General features: G+C 41.5%; 1 protein-coding gene across 2 annotated transcripts; it reads left to right on the forward strand.

The window, feature by feature from the left end:
- Positions 1 to 108: 108 nt before the first annotated feature.
- Positions 109 to 17,977, forward strand: ccdc149a (coiled-coil domain containing 149a). 2 transcript variants are annotated; one of them, XM_084712373.1, is made up of 13 exons: positions 109 to 1,499; positions 3,715 to 3,876; positions 4,034 to 4,072; positions 4,463 to 4,570; positions 4,676 to 4,792; positions 5,923 to 6,095; positions 6,245 to 6,317; positions 6,518 to 6,602; positions 8,086 to 8,230; positions 8,398 to 8,474; positions 10,044 to 10,076; positions 15,481 to 15,567; positions 17,188 to 17,977. In XM_084712373.1, the coding sequence occupies exons 1-13, from the start codon at positions 1,449 to 1,451 to the stop codon at positions 17,730 to 17,732; spliced, it is 1,695 nt and encodes a 564-aa protein (XP_084568499.1). In that variant the 5' UTR covers positions 109 to 1,448; the 3' UTR covers positions 17,733 to 17,977. The 2 variants fall into 2 exon arrangements, with proteins under 2 accessions (XP_084568499.1, XP_084568501.1); XM_084712375.1 differs by lacking the exon at positions 10,044 to 10,076.
- The last annotated feature ends 2,532 nt before the right edge of the window (positions 17,978 to 20,509 follow it).

A 20,509-nucleotide genomic window follows, 5' to 3' on the forward strand; every position in this document is an offset into this window, starting at 1 on the left:
ATTATTTTATTCTATTTTGTGCCTTTTTTGTTTTGTTTGTTGTTATTGTGTTGTGTGTCTTCTGAATTCTGTTCACTGCATCCTGGAAGATGATAAGTATTTGATATTTGCCTTGTTATGTTTGTACATTACCTGTTTGGGCAATTAAATAATGTTAAGAGCTTTAGGTTAACCAACACAGACATCTTGTTGTGAAAAAGTATAATGCAGGCTAACATCCAAGCCAGTTCAGCAGGCTGTGTCAGTTCATGAGGTTTGCATGACAGCAGTGTTGTACAGTGGCTGTGTTGGCAAAGATGAGTAGTAAAAAGTGACAGAATGACAGTGAATGTAGGATATTTAACGAGACATGGACCCCAAGCCGGTAAAGCTTTGTGTTTGGTTTTCATCACATATGTGTCTGGCCCATGTTAGACAGATCAGTGTGCCATGTGCCACCCTCATGCCAGGGGAAAATAAATGTCTCCTGCCTTTTATAGTCAGTTTGTTATTTGCTTTTTGCATTATTATTATTATTGTTGTTGTTGTTGTTGTTGCTATTCAACTGTTACTTTTATTATACTTTATGGTGGCTCTGATGAAGGCCACAAGCCAAAACACAATGGTCTGACAATAAAATTGTTTGTTTATACTAGACTGCACAAGTTCTTTGATCTTTTCTTCATGCAAATTGGAAACATATGAAGATGAGCGAGAAATCACTACTCTGTTGTAAAAAGTGACCACACAGTCAGTCATATACTAATAATGTTTCAGTCATATTGAATTTATAAAGACAATACCAATATATATACACTAATATATCTATATATTTGTATACACACATTTTAATAGTTTTTTTTTTTTTTTTTTTACAGCGACAGGTTTGGTGCTTTTATTGTGATAGAAACCTTGTTCAATATCCGTTTTGTTTTTGGCAATTCCTCTTCAGGAGCGCTCCAGTCATTTATTTTTGAATAATGTCGGGTGCCCAATGTTTTACTCTGTTCAAACCCTTTAAATTTAAATGATAATGGCTGAAAACTATTTTTATTCTTCAATGATAATTTTATTTTCGGCGTTGTACCGGAAGTTATGTCTTTTTCACGGTCGCATGTAGAAGAGAAACGCAGACCGCAGCAGATCTCGCGAGAATTACCATTTTAACCTAAAGTGTGAGCTTTCCTTAACCTTAAATGAAGTTTTTTTTGTCCCTAAAACTACCAACATTTTAACGACAGCGTTGTCGCGTTTTAAAAAATATTTAGTTTGTACAAGAAACCCTATGGACGTACAAATCTCGCGAGAGTTTCGCAAATCAAGGGTTCCCTTCTAGACGAGACTATTTGGACAGCGCAACCCCACAAAAAAGTGACGTTGCAGGGTAAACAAACGGAGGAGAGGCAGCTCGGACGGAGGCAGAGGAGCAGCCTGTGTCCTGACATTCCTCAAAAGAAATATTTCGGATAATGCAGTCTTCCAAGAGGAGCGAGAGTGACTGGCAGGGGCTCGTCAGCGAGGTAAGACAGCGGCGAGGACCGTGAACAGCTGTTGCAGAGACGGACTGATTTTTACAGAAGCTCCCGTGTCCATATGGAACGAGCCCCGGTCTCTCGGCTTAATAGGCAGAAAGGCGCTTTTTAACATCACCTATAAAACTCTACTTCTGTGTCTTTATCTAGATATGATAAAGACTGTTTTATAGGGTCTGTTAGCATGCTATTCTGTCAGGCCGACAGCATCCGTCTCCGGGTTGGAAATGCAGTAACACTCCTGCCCACCTCTGAAACACGAATGGTGCTACACAGAGCAGATATAACACACCTGTGGGGCTGCATTTACTTTATAACCGTGCAAACATACATTTAAAACCACTGTGTAAGAAGATGCGACTTATATGGATAAATAAAATAGACATGAATATATTTTGGAGGTGAAAGTGCAATGTAAGCCTTTAACTTATAATTAGCACCATATATCGCTGAATATAATAAAGAAAAAAAGCTGTTACTGGATTTTTTGGAGCTGATATTGATCTATCAGGCAATATTCTTTATACAGAAAACAATATGGGGTAGATATCGGTATCGAGAACTGGTATTGAACTGGTACTGGCCATTACTGAAATATTGATAAGTTCCTGGACGATTATCGATATTTATAAGGTTACATGAACAACTGTTAGGCCAAAATGTTCAAAAGTGTAAGCTCACCTGACCTAGTTTGATGAACATGCAGCTAAATGCAATAATATCAGAAACAATTTTGATCAATATAAAAGTCAGATGTGTGCAGATACTCTTGCAGCTTTCAGGTCGCTGGGATTAAAAAGGAGCTTGTAGGTGAAAGACATGAATGGTTGATCATTTTTGACATGAAATAGTCGAGTAAACACAGGTGTTATCAGTGATGCTAATTAAGGTTCTGTTCCATTTAGGTCAAACAGAGTCAGGATGTTGCCACGGTGCACGTTGGCTCACTGGAAAGGCTCTGCCATAGCAGTTAGTATCATTGATAAACACCTGTGTTTACTCTGCTATTTCGTGGCTGCTGTGATAAAGATCTATACAACTGTTCTTTCTGAAACTTGAATGAAGGTTTCTGACTCCATATGAGAGCACAAGAGTAAAGCTGCGACGATTAAATAGCTAATCAATACTACAGATTAAAAATGAGCAGCTATTTTGTTAATCAAATGATGTCCTGTTAATTTTTCATGCAAAAATGCCAAAAAATGCTGCTTTTATTTGCCGTATTTGACAGTAAACTGAATATATTGAGGTGTTTTACTTAAAGAGAACTGTTACGGATATTTTCCACTAACTAGATGTTTCATAAAACAATCCATGAAGTGAGAAAGTGATTGTTAGATTGAACAATCAGTAGTTGCAGCTTTACATAAGGGATTAGCATGGTTGAGCTACAAACCACACAAGCTTCACTGAATACTACTACTGCACATACAGCTCAGTGGCAGCAGCTGATGTTTAATTTGGTTATGAGCTGGTCTGACAGCTATCAAGGTTTACTCTGTTCCGTGTGCTGTGACTTATCTACACTTTAAACAACTGGTCCCAGTGTGTTTAAGCGTACACTATATTTAGAATATTTTCTTCACTTTACCTTGCCCGCAAAAGGCCTTTTCTGACAGGAAATTGCTGTTATATAAGCCAAATATCGCTCTCTCCAAATTAACCAAACTCCATATGCAAAATTTGTCAAACGCAGAAGTTGTTGGTCTACTGTTGCCTCTATCTAATTAGTTTGTTTGTTTTATTGTGCGACTTCAGTGAACCCAAAGTATCCTTTTAAAAGACTAAAGTTAAACAATAACACAAACAAACTTAACAGATTGAGGTAGTGGTAGATGAGCGACTCTCGTACTCTGCAGGGTAAAATGACTGATTTTGTCTATGGAGTTTGGTGGGTTTGGATAGAGCGATATCTGGCTTCTGAAACATTGGTTTCCAATCAGAAAAGGCTGTCTCACTGGCTAAAATACCTTTTGTCGCTGACCATGTTCACAGCAGTACATTGCTTAGCGTCTGTGTTGGTGCCCCTTTCACCGCCATCTATACACTGACCATCCATAAGTACATGAACTCCTCTTAAAATAATCAGAATTCTCTCTTTAACACACAGAGCCGGGTGACCTGCAATTAACTCTATCCACAATAATGTGTCTCATAATACCGCGGCTCTCTGTTCTGTCCTCGTGTGTTGCGTTTGTTGTAGTTCCTGGTGTGCAAGCGTAAGCTGGAGAGTAAGAAGGAGGCCCTGCTCATTCTGTCCAAGGAGCTGGACACCTGCCAGCAGGAGAGAGATCAGTACAAGCTGATGGCCAATCAGCTGAGGGAGCGCCACCAGGGACTGAAGAAAAAGTACAGGGAACTCATTGTGAGTGGTTCAGACCTTCAAGGTGATGTTTATTTGTCCATGCGCACAGGATTGTCTATGTGAGCTGTTTGTTTATCAGTACCCACTGTCAGTTAAATGGGAATCCCATTGCAATGTGAGATATGCTAATTGTATTTAACTCTTTCCATACTTTTAGGATGGTGACCCCTCTTTGCCACCAGAAAAACGCAATCAAGTAAGTTATTTTTCACTTTGAGGAACAGTATTTGCTCTCCTTATGTTATGTTGATTTAGAAAAGGTGAGGATAACCTTTAAGAGGACCTCAATGGGCAAACAACTTCATAATGCCAAACAAATACTGATCACATGCTCATTAAGTGACAGCTTTTTCATGAGAGGTCTGTCTTCGACTTGCAGACTTCTTTTTGGGTTGCACAATTAATCGAAATATTATCAAGATCATAATATCTGAATCACAGAACGTGCTGTTTTTTTTGATGAAGAATGAAAATGAAAATGTATAATGAAGTACTGTTGTGCTGCAGAGGTGCCCTGGCTTACAAATCTTTTTCTTAACATGTAAGACAGGACTTCAGTAGCTCCTCTTCTCCTCCTCCTCTTCAGGTGAACCTCGCTCAGCTGTTGAGAGACTCGAGAGAACGAGCGAAACAGCTCGCCGACGAGGTGAAGGAGCTGACTCAGAGGCTAGCGGAGGCCCAGGGGGATAACAAGGTGAGGCAACCAGTAGCAGCACACACACAAACTCACAGTCAGTTTAACTTGACCCCCTCATTTAATGGAGTGCATGAGCGGTGAATTTAACGTTTGTCTCTACAGCTCCTGAGGATGACCATTACTCGACAGAGGCTGGGGGATGAGGAGGTGGGTGCACGCCATTTCCCCGCCCACGAACGGGAGGATCTAGTTCGCCAGCTAGAGGGAGCAGGACTACAGGTTGATACATTTACTTTTTTTCTCTCTAACAAATCATCATGAAAATGAACTGAACTTTTGATGATCTCATGGCACATTCGCCTATTCACATCCAAAAATTGGCAGTTGATTTTTGGTCTGAGTCTGTGAAAACCCAAGGATGAAACACCTTTTCTAAACTGTTGCAACAATTAGCTTGATTCAATCACAGGGACTTGTCCAGGGGCCCAGGACTCATTTTTTGGAACTAAGGAACTGGGATTGGATCATAGGACAACTGGACAAATTGTATCGTGATCAAACTTCTGATTTATGACCCGTAATGACAGCGTATACTGTGCAATGGTAGAAGTTTTGTCTACCGGTATAAATTTGGAAATTACTGTTTCCACTGCAGAAGCATTCCCTTAGTGTCTGTGTAGAAAATCAGTGCTGGATTCTCTTGTGGCCTCGTGAATCTAGCTGCCTCGCGAGTTAACGTGATTTGGGCAGCAGGACTGCAGTTTTTTCCACGTTCTCCTGTGACGTGAGAGCCACAGATGTTGGCGGTAATGCACCCTTTAAGCTGGTTTGTGACAGGAAAAAAATAGGAGGAGAGTGAAAGTGTAAAATCGGAGCAGGAGGTATCCCAACCAGTCCAAGATGAGGGAGAAGTTAGAGTCTTTTGTTTTAAACTCAAGTGTTGTTTCGTGTGTTTGTTCAAAAAGGGACTAATTGTGCAGATATATATGTATATAAAAATATTTTTGGGGGCTTTTTTATGCCTTTAAGTGATAGTACAGCTGCAGATATGACAGGAAATGGGGAGAGAGAGTGGGGGAATGACATGCAGCAAAGGACTCGACCCCACAGCCGCTGCAGAGGACCCACAGCCCCCATATATGAGGCACGAACTCCACTCCACTCGGAGCTACCCAGGCCCTCCAATAAATAAATGATTAAACTCGTTTCACCCTGCTGTTGAAGTGGTCTTGGACCAGGCACTATAACTTCTATCTGCTCACTTGAAAACAGTAGACAAGCTCTGAAGTTTCTGATTGCTGCAAACAGTTCATGCGCTCTCAGCAAACTCCACTTTAGTAAACAAAGCTTCAAAATGTTGTTTGCTGGCTTCTCTCGCAAACACTTTCCGCCTGGTTACCTTTTTGTAGATGGAGGAGATGGAGCACAACGTGAAGGCTCTGACAGACGAGTTGCAGGACGTGAAGGCGGAGCGCAACGTGTTCAGAGAGAAGGCCTACCGGCTCAACGTGGAGCTCAACCACGTCTTGGGCAACCGTGAGGCGCGCATCATCGATGTGGATGCCCTCTGCATGGAGAACAGGTAACTGGGACAAAAAAGCAGATTTTTTCTGTTTTTTTTTCCTGCAGTACTCTGTTTTTTTGGGATGTGTTATTGTTAAATATTGCTCCTTTAAACTATCAGTGTTTTTGACTTTGATTCGGTTGTGATTTTGCTCATCGTCCCTGCAGGTATTTGCACGAGCGTTTCAGCCAACTACAAGAGGAGGTGAACCTGCTGAAATCTAACATCATGAAGTACAAGGTACAGATGGAATACCTCTGTTAACATGCAAACATAAAGCTGATTTTATTGCTCGCGAATCCCGACGACAGTCATTCGATTTCACTGAATTTGCATTCTTATGCTCACGCACCGAAAATACAAGAGGTTGCTTTTATTTAAAGCGTTCATCAAACGCAGCAGGACGCACTTCATTCTCTCTTGTTTCTCCCTCCCCGCAGACAGCTCTTGAGAGGAGGAAAAACTCCAGCACATATGGGAAATCAAACAGCAGTCCCCTCACTGGAGTCCTCTCAGCCAAACAAGGTGAGTAAGCGAACTGCTCAGCTCTCTCCGAATTCTCTTTAAACTCCGACATAAATAAACACCAGAGCAGTTGATCTGGAAAGTGTTGAAGGAAAAGTAAAATACTGCTCCCTGTTTTTTAGCGCGGAGAGCAGCTTTTGATCGGGTAAACTCTGCTACTGATCCGCCCTTCAGTATAACAAATCTGTTTCTTTCTTTGTTTCTAGCCGCGCCTCATTGCATTATTTAATATCTCCTTTTTTTTGCCGATCCTTCAAGCCAGCGCCCGGACACCAGCTGGGTTACTAATTGTATTCTGAGTGGTGGAGAGCACCACTGGCAGGGAAATGAGCCTGCCACGATGACTGACAGTTGCTGGCAGAAGCAGCACAGTGGGCTCCGGAGTTAAAGTTAGGAGAGTGTCACCTAGAAGACAGCTGTTTCAAACTCTCCATCTCTGTCTCGCTCTTGTCGTGCTGTTTTCCTCGTCTCCTGTTAGATCGCCACATTCTGTCTTTCATCTGTTTTTTAAGTTTTGTGAAACTTTTATTGGAGCATTATTGATCGGACTTTGGTGCCCAACATATCCTGAGGCCATGGTTTTGTCGATGCCGCCATGAACACATGGGGCTTCAAACAGGACTGGGCGGTACACCAGCATGCCTCGGCCACAGCACAGATAGGTAGAAGTGTTTGCGTTAGGTATTAATATTTTCCCAGAAATTTGATATTTTCTGTCCTGGAAATAGATGCACACTTAAACTTCAGCTCCAGTCAAAACACGTATTTCAGGGAACATTATATGTAACAAGGGGGTTCCCAACCTGAGTGTTTTAGTGTGTTATTTGGTGATAATGATAGTTATTGAGGCAGAAGAACCCCATTAGAAAGAAGATAATATGACCTTTGCATGCAGTTTGAACTTCGCAACTGTGAGCATGAAATGCCAAGTTCAGCTTTTCATCTATCACAGCCTTATGAAAATTATATTTTGTTTTTTTGTCTTTATATTCTAAACAAACAAAATTTATTAAAACGTGTCGTTTTCAAAGTCATTCTATTAAGCTGAGACAGATTCCGTATTCTGTTTGTGTTCAGAGGCTTAGATTTAGTAAGTAACAATAATACAGTCAGGGACCACGCAAAGTTAAAAAGCAAATCTCTCAAAAAGCTCTTTCTCACTTGGTGTGAGATTTTGGATGGATTCTTCAGGAGATTTTGACGTCTTTCTTCACTGCGTTTTGCCACAGCCTACTGTTGAATGTGAATCTGTCACTTTGGGTTTTCACTTGGAATTTTATCTTAGAGTCCAAATGTGGCAGCAAACCGCTTGTTGAATCTGCAGCGCATCCCTTGTTCACTGAACGCACACAAGAGCTGGTGACAGACACCCACACAGAGCTGGGACCACATGTTGGTGTAATGTTGTAATGTTTAGGGACAGACAAGAGAAACCGTGTAATTGTTTTTCCTCTCCCCGCTCTCCTCTCACTCCTCTTTTTAGTCCAGGAGATGCTCCTTGAAGAGCAGGGCTGCAGCCTGCCGGCCACGCCTCAGTCCATCTCCGACCTCAAGTCCCTGGCCACGGCGCTGCTGGAGACCATCCACGAGAAGAACCTGGTCATCCAGCACCAGAGGCACACCAACAGGTAACGATAATCCGTTTCACGAGGGTCGTCTTTTCCATTTCATCCGCCCGACCTTCTCATAATGTTTGCCTGCCTGTACTGAGAATACTCCTCCGCCTCCAAGGCAAACACTGAACTGTGACACGCAGATACACACAAACAAACTGACCCATCGCACTCGTCTGCAGGATCCTCGGAAACAGAGTCGCAGATTTGGAAAAGAAGCTGAAGACGTTGGAGGTTTCAGGACTGTGGAGCCTTCCAGGTGTGTGTTTAACCAAAAAACTAAAACATTTAAAGGGACAGTTCACCCCAAAATCAATTTGGTTTGTGCCTAAAATAGTCATATTTGTCAATCATGTTACATTTATATATATATATTTAAAGTTTTTATGTATGGTAATCCAGCTGGTACACAGTGTTTTTTTAAGAATATGGAATTAGAGTAAAGTGGGTAAAAATTAATGCTGCTGTTTGTAGTTACATATGATCAAGAACATAAGGCATCAGTCTCAAACTCTGTGTGTCCACACTTGCAAAGGTTGTGTATCAGTATTCCTGCACAGGCCTTGACCCGGCTGGTGCCTGTAACTGAACCACACCATGTGCAAACATGACCGTGTAACTATGGGTGTGTGTGTGTGTGTGTGTGTGTGTGCGTGTGTGTGTGTGTGTGTGTGTGCGCGTGTCAAGGTTATTATAGTGAACTGAAACCAAACTAAAACTAGATGTGAAAAAAAAACATTTTAGTCAACTGACATAAAAATAAAAATTAGACTTTAGAAAAAGCCTAAAACTAATTGAAACAGTATTGTGTACTTAAAAAACTAACTGAAATAAAAGAAAAATATGTAGGAAATGTCTTTAAGTCTTTGTCTATTTGATCAAATTCATTAATACAACATGCGCAAAGAGGCACTGGTGCAACTTATTGGATGTCAGTTGCCTTCATAATGTACTGTATTTGGAAAAAAATAAATTTTGAAAAAAATAATTAAAAAACTGAAACTAAACTGAATTAAAAACAAAAATCAAAACTGAAATAAAAATAACAAGTACAAAACTATAATAACTCTGGTGTGTACAGTAAGTAAATTTCATTTAATGAATAAATTTCATGTCTGAGTAAAAACATATTTCTCTAACTGTTTCAACCTGCCAAACACATTTAAATTGATTTTCTTTCTTTTCTCTTTCGCTTTTTTTTTTTGAAAGATCCTCACCAGACATGTATTAAGATGTTTATAAATAGTCTGCATGGACCAATAATGTGTGTCTGATATGTTTTTTTTACTTCAAAACTGCAAACTCTCTATTCCTTTTGTATTCAAATGAATACAGTACAAAGAAGATATTTAATGATTTAACTGATAAATTTTATTTTTTGTAAATATGCAATCATATATATATAAATATATATATACATATTTCCCAAAAACAATAAAGGTAATCTTGTATAGTCTTTGTAGTCTTTGTATTGTATTCAGTTGAAGATAGGCCAAAAAGAATTTGCAATTCATTGTTATTATTCATGTTTTACACAGCGCCACAGACTTTTTGGAATTATGGTTTGTAGCTGTGATGTCTGATCTGAAAATCAGATTTTCAGTGCGCCCAGAGGAACTTTTCCCTTCCAGCAGATGAATGTGAAAACATCATTCTACTGTCAAACTCTGCAAATCATCCAGTCTGCACAGTGAAGCTAAATTATCCAACTGTAGAGAAAAAGAAGAAAAATCCCTTTTTGAGTGTTGGGAAACTTCAGTCTAAATACATTGATAAGGTTTTATGTTCATAACGGTGTGTCTTTCTCTCTCTCTGGCTGCGTCTCAAGGCTTGACCTACCGCGTGTCCGTAGGAATTGGGAGTATGTATTCCTTCTGCCCCGCTTAGCCCATCCGTGCCCTCCACCACGTCATGCCAGGACAAATCTGGGCAGGCGCCCAGAAAGCGTGTCACCTCATGCCCACCGTTTACAATGTGTCGACTCCATTGACCACCCGCTCATGTGTCTGTGCATGATACCATTGACTGAAGCAGGCTGCCTGAATATCACACACCGATCCTTTTTGGTCCAGTCGGATCCCTCTTGAATTTTACACTCAGGGAAAAAGGTTATTTTTGTATGTCGGGTTTTGGGCATGCTTTAAGGGCAGGAGAGACCTTTTTAAGGCAGCAGACAAGCATTCGGGTTCTTACTGGCAAGAATCCTGAGTTTTATTATTTTGTGGGAATTGGAGTGAACCAATTAAATTCATTTTGTTGTGTCAGACAGCAGAGTAGGGCTGAACAATTCGTTCGAATTTTACCAAAATTGCAATGTGGCCAACTGCCATTTTCACATCATAGGAGGCGCAACATTTGTTAAAAATGCAATGTGTGTCAAAACACTGTTGTAAAGTAAATATTTGATAAAAATCCTCATAAAAATTGTCAGAATAATCGCAAATTAGATATTTTTTCAGAATCATTTTGCACCACAGTGGAGAAATGCTACTTAAATTTGAGGAGACCTAAAACATATTTTACTTTTTTCTTTACAATTACACATACTTCACCATTTTTGCACCTATATTCATGCAACAGTATCCAAGGAATAAACCCAGACTTATGAATTATATACTGTTGCATACATTGTATCCATAGCAACACTCACAGTTATCTAAGATGGCTGCCAATTTCCCTCCCACCTTCAAATAAACCTCTTCCTCAGAGCAGTAAAACCAGACAAGAATTTGAAAATTTAACTATATTCCATATTAAAAAAATATATAAAAAAAAAAAAACAGAATGCCATAGTGTGAAAATAATTCCCTAATGCAACCAAGAGACAAGACAGTCCACCAAGAAAATAGTTCCCCGCTTTCCCCACTGGAGGGAGGTGTTGTGCCGCGTATGAAGCGGACGAAGAGGTGGAGGGGCTGCGGCTGAATGGAGTTGCCCTGTCATGAGACCGTCATTCTCACCGCTATAAAACTGACAAGCATCCATTACTGAAAATGATTGCCCACATTACAAACACATTTAGGGGAATGTGCCGTTATTAGGGAATTTGTAGGCGAGGGCCCCAGAGTGCCTGACGACCACGCTGTCCACCACAGTTAGGGAGACAGAAATATAGAGAGAGATGTGAGCGTCTGTGGCCTTGATGTGATGTGAAGTTGGGCTGATGGATATTAAAGGCAAACGGGATAGGATGGAGGGGCCTTGGCTTCCTACCTGAGGCGCGGAGAACACTAGAGGTGACTACGTCGTCTCCAGGTGAGAGAGAGCCAAAAACAATAACAATGACGTGGACGCAGTGAGTCAGATAAAGTTGTGATTGATAGATCCCCACCAGTTCTCCAGTTGCCCCCACCCCCCACCATGCCGAGTGAGTGCAAGCTGAAATGTACCACAGCGAGTGAAAGCCTGTCAGTGTGCATCAGCCACTGAAAAGACAGAAGGTGGATCCAGAGTGCAGCTGTACAGCAGCTCTGCTCTGCTTTGCTCTGGTCCAGTGACAGACTCTCCAGTTAAGAGGGAGGCATTTCCTTGTCACTCTACAGGCTTACAAATAAGGGTTCCAAGAGGGTTCTCCCTGAAGGCCTGGGGTTCTACCTTGAACCATTTGCTTCTGAAGAATCATTTTTAGAGGAAGGGTTTGTCAAAGGTTATTTGTAAGACTCAGGGTTCCACTAAGAACCCTTTTTAAGAGACAGAGTTTGAGGGATTTTTTTTCTACCATAATATGAAAGACTTCTCCATAGAACCCCCTTGGTGGATTCTATATAAAACCCTTGGAATATAAAAAGGTTCTCTGTAGAGTCCCATCGACATGTTCTATATAAAACCCTGTTCATAAAGGTTGTCGGTAGAAACAGCTTGGTGGGTTCTAGAAAAATCCGTTGGATTGTCTCAAACTATGTGTGTCCATAGTTGGAGGTACTAGGTAGAATCCTATCGTGTGTTTGAGATAAAACCCTTGGAATATAAATAGGTTCTCAGTAGAAACCCCTGAGTTTGTTCTTGATAAAACTGTTGGAATATAAAAAAAAATGTTGTAAGTAGAACCCTCCATAGTGGGTTCTTGATAAAACCCTTGGAATATAAATAGGCTCTCTGTAGAACTCCATGAATGCGCTCTAGATAAAACCCTGTGAAAATATAAAGGTTGTCGGTAGAACCAGCTTGGTGGGTTCTATATAAAACTGAGCATAAAATGGTTCTTGGCAGAACCCCTTGAATGTTCTTGATAAAACTGTTGGAATATAAAAAGGTTCTCAGTAGAACCCCCTGATTTTACTCTTGATAAAACTGTTGGAATATGAACAGTTTATAACTAGAACCCCCTTGCATGTTCTAGGTAAAACCCTTGGAATATAAAAAGGCTCTCAGTAGAACCCCCTGATTGGAAAGAACCTCCAAAGAGTGCTGTGGGTGGAACCATTACACCATAGGAGGGTTCTCTATAGAACCTCTTGTAGGGAGTCCTGGGTGAGACCTTTCACTGTTGATTCAAGGTATAACCCTTTATGTTGGTTTCTTGGTAGAATGCTGTCAAAGGGCTCCAAGTGGAACTTTTATAAAAAAAAAAGAAGAAGAACCATTTTACAGTTCTAGTTAACAGCTGTATTTCTTCGAGTGTAGACAGCACTGCACTGTGTGACTGTGTGACAGAGATTATATGATCTAATATGTTAGAGCGTGAACACAGACGAGCTTCTTGTCTTTGCAGGATGGACCTTTGTGGATATACAGGATGTTGTATGTGTGTGAGAGACGGGGGGGACGGCTGGACAGGCAGCTGCCAGTCAGGTTTAAAGGAAGTCGCCGGTGTCTCCTGCGTCCTGCCGAGTGCCGCCCGGCTCGTGGAGACACTGCTGTGCTCCGTCTGGGTTTTGCTTTTCATACAAATAACCAACCCCACCTCATTACCGGCTTTTTAAAGGCAGTCTGCAAAAGTGTCTCCTCTAAGCGCCCTCTCTTGAAACTTAAAGACTGCACTTGGACGAAGCAGCAGAGTCTTAAAGCTGCAGGCTGGCAATCTGAGCTTAATGAAGAAGATATTTGCCTCGGGAGAACTGCTGACTCTTTTGTCTTTTGACAGCATAGTCTTTTCAACAACATTAAAAACTTATTTACTTCACAAAATAAACACTCCTGCGAATGAAGTAAGAGTTCAGGGAGGAGGAAGTATAATGTATATATATATTAAGATCATAGACGAACATATAGAAGTTTCTCTTTACAACTGATACAAGTGATTTATATCTCTGGTTGAACTGGGATGTTGTGGGCAGCGTTTCAAGTCAATGAACATGACCGCTTTGTGGCAATTATTTGATTCATTAAAGGCAAATTATGCAGGATTTTCCTCATGAACAATATATAGACTCACAAAAATAATCCCTCTCGATCATCACCCACATGCTCACGATGGCAGTTCTAACTTGCTGATGTTAAATGCACCTTTTTTTTAAGACTTGTTAGCAAACATTTCTTAATTAGCACTGAACACAAAGTACAGCCAAGGGTGATGGGAACTTGGTTAGTTTGGCAGTACTGGACAAATTGAAATGTCGACCTGAGATCACCACAGTTACGATAACTCATCCCGGGGAGGCATGATTGTTAGTGCCAAATTTCATATCCACTAGTTATTGAGAAATTTTAATCAAAACCAAAAATTTGGCTCCAGAGGAAAAGTCAGAGGGTCACCAAAGCCTTTAGAATTCATCCTCTGGGGGCCACGAGTGTGCGTGCAAAGTGTCATGGCAATCCGTTATATCGTTTTTGAGATATTTCAGTCTGGAGTGTAAAAATAATAGTAGTGCGTTGTTAAAGCGACTCAGAACACTGTGACAAGGTCTGATGCGAGAACAGTCGAACATAATGATTGAAACCGCCGTCTCTGTAAAAGAAGTATAAGAACTTTTTAAACAACCTGCAACTTTTTTGCTTCTCTCGACGCCACTGGTTTGTATATAGACGCCTCTCACTCACTGTTCTCATATCAGTGTCAGCGCTGAGCATCCATAACAATATGCACTGCATTCATAACAATATGGTCTCCGTTCACCATTCATGATTCTCACGCATCGTGTCACCCAGTCATCCATTTTCTCATTCTTCTGTTTGTTTTTGTGCCTCACACTTGAATGGTCAGAGAAACAGGCCTATTCACCGGCTTTCTGTGAAGGCTGATGTGCACACTTACAGGCTCGAGTGTAATGCATGTGTCTGCGTGAATACAGTTTTGTGTGTGCGTGTGTGTGTTTGTGATGTCTGGTTTATAGTGCACAGTCTCCTATGAGTAGCATATGGTGTCAGCCTAAGAGGCGTGCAGCCATCACTAATGAAGACAGATGACAGGGAACTGAAGCCACTTCCTGTGAGCACTGCGGTGCATACGTGCGTGTGTTTGTGCGCTGTGCGGAAGTACACACACGCCACAGCGCCACGCGTGTGCTCGGGTGAGCTTGCTCCGATCCTGACGTGCTCAAACCCTTCAAAACTCTTCATACCACTTAGGCTGAAGATATACCTGTTTTTTAACCACAGGTTTGCACTCGGGTAAGGGTAGTGTTCATTTCTGAGGACACGCACAACCGTCACTTGTGTGAACACTTAGTTAAGAGTAAGTATATCTCAAGCCTTACTTTGTCTTTTCTTGTCGTTCCGATGTCGGGTGATCAGGCCTCCCGAAACATTCAGGACAGTCTGTTATTAAAAGCAGCTGCCTCAAATCCTGAATCCTGTCCTTGTTGAAAATGAACCATTATAATAACAGATAATATGAATATAAAATATCCATAAGTGTTACTGATGTTTTTTCACTTCTTACACTGATTAGGTTATCAAAGATAATGGATTGCTGATACGTTGTGTGTGACCTTGACCTCTGACCGCCAAAATCTAATCAGTTCATCCTTGACTCCAAATGGATGTTTGTGCCAAATTTGAGGAAATTCCCTCAAGGCGTTCTTGAGATATTGCATCCAATAATAACTCCAGCCACGTTTGTCACCGGTGTGGAGGCATAAAAATGTGTTCGTAAGCTCCTGCAACTTAATGACAATCTGATCTACTGAAAGGGAGTTTATAAGTACTGTAACACACCTGTTACCTGTTCATAACGCCTCGTGTACACAGCCAGGACTCATCTTCATAACATTAATTGTAGTCCTTCAGAGATGTTCACCTGCCATTTCCCATGTCTGAAATTTAACCCAATCTCATCTGTTCGCTTTATTTGGATGTGACAGTAACATGGGGTGTTTATCTTACAGGAACGCGAGACAATATCACGCTGAATGAAAACCTTCAACCGGAGCTTCACCCGACACGTGCCACGTCTCACATGCAGCCATCCAAAGGTGAGTATGGACCTGGCTTCTCCAGCCATTGATAGGTGCGGCCGCAGCTAACGGCATAAACACCGCAATTAGCCGCTGCGTGCTAAACACCCCTCACTATCTTCCACGCTTAACCCAAGTCCTATCCCTTCCCGCCGCCACTCCTCGCCGCCTCTCATTGGTGCAAGCTGCCCAAATGCCATGGCATTTTGGAAATGTGAAGCAAATTCTCGCCCGCTGACATTCAGAAACTTCTGCCGTGTTCTCTTTGAAAGGGGGGGGGGGGGGGGACTGGGGGGTGGAGGGGCAGTGGAGGGGGGCATAAATATGGATGCCAGTTCAAGTAATGTTGCTTTCTTCCTGCATGTTTTTTTCGTGTGTGTGTGTGTGTGTGTGTGTGTGTGTGTGTGTGTGTGTGTGTGTGTGTGTGTGAAAAGGTGGCTGGGACTCCATGTGCAGTCTTTAACCTTTTTGCCTGCACATCCACAAATATGGGTCAGTAATCCCCAAAGTGAGAGCATATTTTGGCGAAGGAGCAGAACTAAGCTGTTGCTATTGCCGAGATGCGGGGCGTCACACTTGTCTTGCGTCCCCTTGTCTGGGGCACTGCTGCTATATTTAGCCTGTTGCCATGGAAGCACTTCAGTCACATAAGTAATTGAAATAACTTTCTACATCGAGACAGTGGTCCAAGTCCAAAACAGAAAAGTTTTCCTTGTGTTGTCTTTTGAAGGTGTTTTTTCACCCTGTGACAATTTTGTTCACATAAAAAAAGACAACCTTGATAATAAAAGGATCACACATTATAGGACTTGTTCTATCAGCATACTAACTTTATATAAGCTCTTAATCTGGTTTTCTTCATAGGTGTGTTAATGCAGCTCGACATATACAAGTAGGGTTTGAAAATAGTCCTCTGACCTGACAATCATTAAAGCTGAGGATGTTGCTGAACAACAGCAAACTCTTTAGCTCTTCAGGCTAATACTTGCTAGCATACCACTGTTGACAGGAACAGACCGTTTAACTCTCATGGGAGCGTAGACAACAACTTTGACTGCATCCCCCCAAACATTTTCTCATCTTAACTTTCAGACTCGTTCTGACAATAAAAATCGTTGTAGCTTTTCTCACTCGAAAGCATTACTACAGCAAACTGCTGCAACACGTCAGTCCCTGGTTCGCTTGCATCTGCTTCCCCATGAGATCATGTAAGATCACGTTCCCCATGAGAACATGTGAGATCGCGCTCCTTCTGTTATGATAATCTTAATAATGTCCTGTAGTATGTGATGCGCTATTATTTTCAAATCTTGAAAATCAGTTCAGATGTTAAAACTCTTGTGCCGTAGTCTGAGCCCAGCATTAAGGTAAGAAGAGGAGATGACAAGGCCGGGCGGTAACCTGCAGCACTTTTGGAGAAAATTTAAAAGTTATTTTATCAATTCAATAATAGTTTTATGGTCAACATATAATTTACTGTTGCTTTTGTTGCCAGCTAACACAAATCAGCAGCCACCTTGCTGCATAGCTCCGTCAGAGGAACAGACTAGGGCAAATGTACTTGTTTTCTGATGTAACAATGTCTTCAGATCAAGTGAGTAATTAAAATGACCAGTTGTCTCATCTCCCCTCTCCCAGTTGTGTCAGACGACAGAAGTTCACATGAATCATTGTGGGAATGCCACACCGCTGGCAGCGACCTTGGCACAGATGGCGTCAGCAGGGAAGACACACCTGCACTGCTCAACAGCCTCGAGCCTCTAGTGGCGGCGGAGACGAATGGGATTGACAGGAGAGGGGGAGAAATCGTGACCCTGACGGAAGATGGAGCGGCCTTGGAGCTGGAGGAGGGGCGGAGCCCTGTGGAAGAGGCGGGGCGCGAGGTCGAGGGAGTTGAAGACGAAGAGCTGGGCTCCACGGTGGAGGAAGGAGAAGAGGCGGCTCTGGCGCTGGGTGTCCCCTCCGCTGAACCAGACCTTCCATGGCTTCCAGTTAAACATGCCTCTGTTGATCATTCAGAGGTGGATCCACAGCCCTGTGAATCCCAGGACAACGGGACTGATAATGTACCTGAATATGCAGAAGCCTCAGTATCGGTGCCAGAGAACCAGGCCACAGAGGTGTCGAGAACGGGGGAGTGGGACGTTCGCTGTGACACCTGTCATAGTGACAACTTGGCATGATCTGAGATCGCTGACAGACTTAAGAAGCTCATTCAAACCCTCGTCCTTGTCCTCCTTATTGATAGTTGCATAAATCATCCCTCGTTGCATTCTCACAACGTAGCTGCCGCTCACTAACTCACTTTTCAACTCCGTTTAAGTCAATAAAACAGAAAACACATCTCCAGCCACCGTTGACAGAGCCACAACTGCACTTTGTATCCACACAGGCTCGCTGCTGCACTCTTAGAAATAAGAGTTCCAAAAGGGTTGCATTAAGAACCATTTTTGGATGAAAGAGTTCTTCAAGGATTGTTGAAATCTTTGAAGAACTCTTTTGTCAAGGATACTTTGTACCATAATATAGAACAGTTCTCAGTAGAACCCCCTGAATGGGATAGAAGAATTTGTTCTAAATGATTTGCCTTGTTAAATAAAGGTAAGATTAAAAAAAAAGAAATGAAAATATCACTCTTGGTTCTCTGTAGAATCCCCTGGGTGTGTTCTAGATAGCACCCTTGGGATACGAAAAGGGTTATCGTTAGATTCCCCTGAGTGTGTTCAAAATAAAACCCTTGAAATATAAAAAGGTTCCCAATAGAACTTTTTAGAGCCCCCTTGGTGCGTTTTAAATCTTTTGTTATGGAAAAAGGTTCTTTATAGAACCCCCAGAGTGTGTTCTAGATAAAACCCTTGGAATATAAAAAGGTTCTCAGTCGGCCAACTTGTTATTAGCACCTTTTGAAGCTAATAGAACCAGAGAGGGTTCTGGGTTTAACCGTTACACCATAGAAAGGTTCTCAGTAGAACCTCTCATATGGGGTTTAGGATGGACTCTTTCACAGATGGTTCTAGGTATAACCCTTTGTTGGTTTCTAGGTAGAATTCTCTGAAAGGGTTCCAAGTGGAACTTTAATAAACCAAAAACAGTCTACCTGTGAGGACAAGCCAAAGAACCCTTTATGGTTCTAATTAGCTCTTATATTTCTAAGAGTGTTGTGCACAGGAACAGACACTCTTTTAAGTCAGTGAAGTTGCAAACTTCATGCCCTACAGTAAAAATTTAGAGAGGAAAATAACAAATATGGCCGCCCCATATTCCCTTTCTCCTTTCCTTTGCGACAAGATAATCCCAATTGTTTGCTTTCTCCTTCTTCCTGGGGGATGCCAATAAATTGAGTGCTGCATTTTATTGTTACTCTCATAGGGGGTCCAAATTGGCTTACCAAAACTTGTAATGAATGTTTTGTACATATGTGTAAATTAATAATGTTAATATTAGAGATTCTATTTATTTCTATTCTATTCATCTGTATGAGTGGATTTTACTAATCAGTTGTTTTTTATTTTTCCTCATTTAGAAGTTGATATTTGGATGGGACTACATGTGCCTTATATGTGGAAGTATTCACTGATATTTATGAATATAAATGCATAAACTAATGCATCATGGCCTGTCTTCAAGTCTTTTACAACCCACACACACACATACACAAAAAAACTAGATCTGATCTGTCTAGTGCAGTGATTCCCAACCTGGAAACAATCTAAGTAACAGGAAGAAAAAATAAGAAAGTTTAAAATCAGTGTTTGGGTAGTCATTGAAGGGGTAATTCAGTTCATTTGACAGACCTTGGTGTTATGTCTACAAAAAAGGTTGGGAACCACTGGTCTAGTGCGTTGAAAGCTTTTGATTGATAATGGTATCAGGCCCCTCCTCAAGCTAGAAACCACACAAGCAAGAATTTCATCTTATCAAAACTTCAACTCTGACACAGAGGCTGACTTTGTGAACTGGGTATAATATTTGTTTGGGCTCTCAAACACAAATGAGGTTTGTTTTATAGTAATGTTCTGAGCCAGAAAATGAGCCCATATCTGCAGAAAATCACTCTGACTTAATTTCTAAGTGTTCACGAGGTTGGTCTCTCATTAATTCTAAATGCAGCAGCCTCGGTGTTTTGATTGTTTTACAGATTAGAGCAGCTTAACTTGATTCTCTTCTTTCCAGCCTTGGGAGAGAATTGTTCTGCCATCATAAATCCACACTTAGAATATTTCTATTATTCTAGAAAACTAACTCTATTTTTAGTCAACATATCAATTTTTGCAAGAGATATTTTGGGCGTCCTTGTACAAGCTATTTTATTATTGTTTTCCACTGTTCTTGGTTTCGTCCATGTCCAAAGAAGTTTTTTTTTTCTCAGCTCAAAGTACATTATTATAGCAACACATGCACAACAAGCGCCTCAGTATGATTGTATACCTTAAAAACCAAAGTTAAAGACACCAAAGGTTTCCAGCACTGTAAAATAGATGCACAGACACACCCATTTTGTCTTGCAGCCAAAGTCCATAGCCCACTGTGTATTGAGAATCAGTGGTGAGGCCTACTCTTCCTGCATGCAGGTGACAGCTGGCCTCTCCAGGCAAACACAGCGTCAAAGCCAGAATCCATGAACTGCTTATTCTGCAGAAGGCCACTTGCTATTTTTAATCTCTGACACAAAATAGAGGCGAGGAGAGAAAAAGACTTCGAGCTAGGCAGCCATGGTGTGTACCCAGCGTCGGCCCCGTGCCAGGCAGCTGATTTGGCACACTGGAGCAAGTTTTTTTTTTTTTTTTTCTTCCAAGGAGTTTGTTAAGTTTATAAACCAGATGGAATCTGAACTAATGAAACTGGAAGATGAAACCAGCTTGCCATTGGGCTCCTCATAAATGTCCTCGACTAATTTCTCTTTGCATGGGTATGAATGCCCATGTCTGTTAAATAAGAGAGACCACAGTTGTGAGATGCA

This window comes from Lutjanus erythropterus, chromosome 23 (genome assembly GCF_056507025.1).
Source record: "Lutjanus erythropterus isolate fLutEry1 chromosome 23, fLutEry1.hap2, whole genome shotgun sequence".
Lineage (NCBI taxonomy): Eukaryota > Metazoa > Chordata > Actinopteri > Lutjaniformes > Lutjanidae > Lutjanus > Lutjanus erythropterus.